The sequence below is a fragment of the Nannospalax galili genome, unplaced genomic scaffold (genome assembly GCF_000622305.1).
Source record: "Nannospalax galili isolate Female #2095 unplaced genomic scaffold, S.galili_v1.0 scaffold481, whole genome shotgun sequence".
Classification (NCBI taxonomy): Eukaryota; Metazoa; Chordata; class Mammalia; order Rodentia; family Spalacidae; genus Nannospalax; species Nannospalax galili.
The window spans coordinates 436942-441035 of record NW_008345609.1 but is presented as its reverse complement, the minus strand read 5'-3'; the positions used below and the strand labels follow the sequence as shown (position 1 = coordinate 441035).

General features: G+C 34.7%; 1 protein-coding gene across 1 annotated transcript; it reads left to right on the top strand.

The window, feature by feature from the left end:
* The first annotated feature begins 2481 nt into the window (after positions 1-2481).
* Positions 2482-3420, top strand: LOC103741035 (olfactory receptor 4F15-like). The gene has a single exon (XM_008841728.1). The coding sequence runs from the start codon at positions 2482-2484 to the stop codon at positions 3418-3420; it is 939 nt and encodes a 312-aa protein (XP_008839950.1).
* Positions 3421-4094: the final 674 nt, after the last annotated feature.

Here is a 4094-nt window from a genome sequence, read left to right as displayed (position 1 = left end):
TTAAAAATATTTGGTTTTATTTTATATGATGAGTTTTTTGCCTCCATGTATGTATGTGCAGCATGGGCATGGCTGGTGCTGGCAGAGGCCAGAAGAGTGTCAACTTCACTGGAATGGGAGTTACAGACAGTTGTGAGCCATCATGTAAGTGCTGGATACTGAACCGAGGTTCTATGAAAGAGTAGCAAATTCTCCTAACTGCTGAGCCATCTGTCCTGCATCTAAGGTTGTGTATCTTAAAAGGGAAGATAATTTATAAAACCACAAATTTGTAAGTAAATGTTGCAAGAAAAAATAAATCACAACTTTAGATGGAACACTTAAAATTGATCCTTAATTATATTTATACATATTGAACTATGATTTCCTATGGTCACAAAATAAGTATATACTAACCCAAAGATCAATAGCTATTGACTGTGTTTTATTTCAAACTTGTGTAAATTTAAAATTATTTTACAGTTTCTGTTTGTTTTTCAAATTAGAATACATTTTGTACATTTTTCTATTACATTATTATTTTTTAAACATTTATTTAGTGTGTATATGACTGTGTGTGTGTGTGTGTGTGTGTGTGCGCGCGCGCGCGCGCATCTGTGTGTATGTGTTTCCTGGTGCCCAGGATGGCAAAGGGTCAGATATCCAGCAGCTGGACTTATAGGTAGTTGTGGGCCACTTGAGTGCTGGAAACAAAATTCAGGTCCTTTGCAAGAGCAGCAAGTGCTCTTAACTGCAAAACCAGATCTACAGGCCCCATATTATATGGATTTTCTACACACATGAGTCACAGATTTTTCCATTTGATTATGTTACAATTAGCATGATTCCTAAGTTTTTTAGTCAAATTATTATTTATTTCTGATACATATTTATCCAATAACGTGGTAATAACATCACCTTGTAATGAGATTCTTAGTCACAGTCAGTTTTTCTTCAGTTACTATGTCTTTCTAAATTGTGTTTTGAAGATGAATGAATTTATATTTTGAATTTCAGGATAGAAGTGTGCTTTCTCATGACTCAACTTGTTACCTATTCATTAATTTAAAACTGCAATTTTCAAGATACAAAATCACAGCTCAATATTTAAAGTTTACACTTCTTTGATTAGAAATAATATTATATACCTCATATGCTAATTCACTATTTAGAATTCTTAATTTGTTCATAGAATTTATGCATTTAGTATAAACTTAATTTATCTAGATTTTAGTAATTATTTTCCTACACTTTATTTAATTGAAAAACTTGTATAATAGATATACATTTTGGAATATGAAAATGTTCATTTTTAGTCTGGTGTCATGGTGCACGCCTTTAATTGCAGCAGTAGGGAGGTGAAGGCAAGAGGATCTCTCTAAGATCAAGGCCAGCCTGATCTGGATAACAAGTTCAGGTCAGCTAGGGCTATAGGGACACTTTGTCTCAAAATGACCAGAAGAAAATATTCATTTTACATGAAAAATTAGGGAGGTGTGTCTATCTTAGAAGGGTCTTTTTCATACATTTATATAAAAATACCTATATTTTAAAAATGTATTTTATTGAAATACAATTCAACTCATTTTTGTCATTAAAATGAATAATTCTTTTGTCACCCATTTGGTAAGTTGACACCATTTTTGACAAAATCATTTTTTAAGGTTAATTTGATGAAGTCCTCTCATAACTTCACAGATGTTCTTGGTATTTTTTTTCTTTTAGGTCATTCTATTTTTTCTTTCATTCATTTCTTAAACCACAAATGTGATTTATTTAATAATCTGCCAATATTTTATTATCACATCTTTGATATAAACCAATAAAATACCACTGAATTAGAAGTCTACTGGTACCTTACTTATTTTATTTATTACAGTGATATATTTCTTTATGCTTTAGGGTATTTGTGAGCAGTTTTCTCTGGATAAATCGCTTTGTTTAATGATAGTGACTCTTTAATCTTTTTTGAGAGAGAGAAAAGGCCTATGTAGCCCAGGCTGGCCTGGAACTCACTATGTAGACAAGGCCCTAGTAATAGGATTAAAAGTGTGAACCACCACTCCTGGCAAATTCTTGAGATCTTATTATAAACATCTACCAAAGCAGGGAAAGTGGTACCACTGTAAGCTCTAAAACATTGCCTAGCACCTGATTCAGGTCTGGACAGCTTGACATCAATATAATAGACACCTGTGTGGTTTATTTAATGTCTCACTCCTCAATTAACACAAAACTATAAAGAGATATTGTCTGCATGTCTGCATGTATAACAAAATGTGGTATGGTGCCCGACATGTACAAAGTATGTACAGTTCCTCATGTTATCTGCTCAAATATTGAATACAGAATAAATAAATAGATAAATGTGTGCTGTTTTCTAATGGCTTTATAAATTAGGGTAAAGGATTTTATTGGTGTCAGCATTTGCTCTTTAAATACCTGTGATGCAAATCTTTATAATTATTTTTCTATTTATTTCAGGTAACGTCAACAAGATTAATGAATGAAACAAATTACACTGAAGTGTCTGAGTTTGTGTTTCTGGGACTTTCTGCATCTAGACCCACTCAACATTTCTTCCTTGCCTTCGCTACAGTGTTTTACATAACCATTGCTCTGGGAAACAGTCTAGTTGTGTTTGCAGTAGTCTGTGACCCTCATTTACATTCCCCCATGTACTTCCTCTTAGGAAACCTCTCATTCATTGATTTATGTCTTTCTACCTTAACGGTCCCCAAGATGATTTCTGACCTCTACTCTGGGCACAGTACCATTTCCTTCCAAGGCTGCGTCTTCCAGATATTTGTCCTTCATGTCCTGGGTGGATCTGAGATGGTGCTGCTGGTATCCATGGCCTGGGACAGATATGTAGCCATATGCAAGCCTCTCCACTACCTGACCATCATGAGCCCAAGGATGTGCATTTTGCTTCTGTCTAGTGCTTGGGTTATTGGGCTCCTTCACTCAGTGGTCCAATTAGCTTTTGTTATCCATTTGACTTTTTGTGGTCCCAATGAGATAGATAGCTTTTATTGTGATCTTCCCAGGTTTATTAAACTAGCTTGTGTGGACACCTACAGAATGGAGTTCATGGTTGCTGCAAACAGTGGAATCATTTCTATTGGCACTTTTTTCTTATTGATTATTTCGTACATTGTCATCTTGTTCACTGTATGGAAACATTCATCATGTAGTTTGTCCAAGGCCCTCTCTACACTCTCAGCTCACATCACTGTGGTGGTTTTGTTCTTTGGACCATGCATCTTTGTGTACATGTGGCCGTTTCCCACTTTAGCTGTGGATAAGTTTCTTGCCATTCTGGACTTCATGATTACCCCCATCTTGAACCCTGCCATTTACACACTGAGGAACAAAGACATGAAGTTAGCAATGAAAAGACTGAGTAATCGGCTCCTGCGTTTTAGGAAAATGATATAAGTAACCCATAAGAATACAAATTACTGTGTTTTCAATATACTCAAATACTAAAAATCCTTATGGAACTACAAAAAAATTATGAATACCTAAGAGATACTTGAAGTGACTAATGTGTAGGCAATCTACCGAGTCAAATTTGTTAATTATTATAAATAAATTAGACAATCTTGGATAGTTGTGTTCAAAGTCCATAAGTTATGTGACTATATATTTCACTTCTCATTTTAGGGGGGACCTTTTTTTGAGACAGGGTCTCCCTGTAGCCCCAGCTGACCTGGAATTTGCTATGTAGACCAGGCTGGCCTCATATTTCACTTCTCAGTTTAAGTCTTTCAGTGACAGAAAGGACACATTTTGGAGTCCTTTATTTTTAGTAGTCAACAAATGATCCTGGAAATTTTACAAAAAAACAGACCTCTGTATTGAAATTTATTAGCTTAAAGGTGATATGTTCAAACTTTTAAAGAAATCATTAAATATATAATTCTTTTTTACTGGAAACTTACACAATTTTTTGTATTGATATTTTGTCTGAAAGTCAAAAATTGCATGAGGGAGAAGAAATTACAACGTGGAGAGGAGAAGGAATGAAGTAAGGAAAGCAAGTAAAGAGATGGCGAGTAGGAAGATATAACAAGGAAGAGCTCACATATGATGAGAGAAGTCAAAGGAAG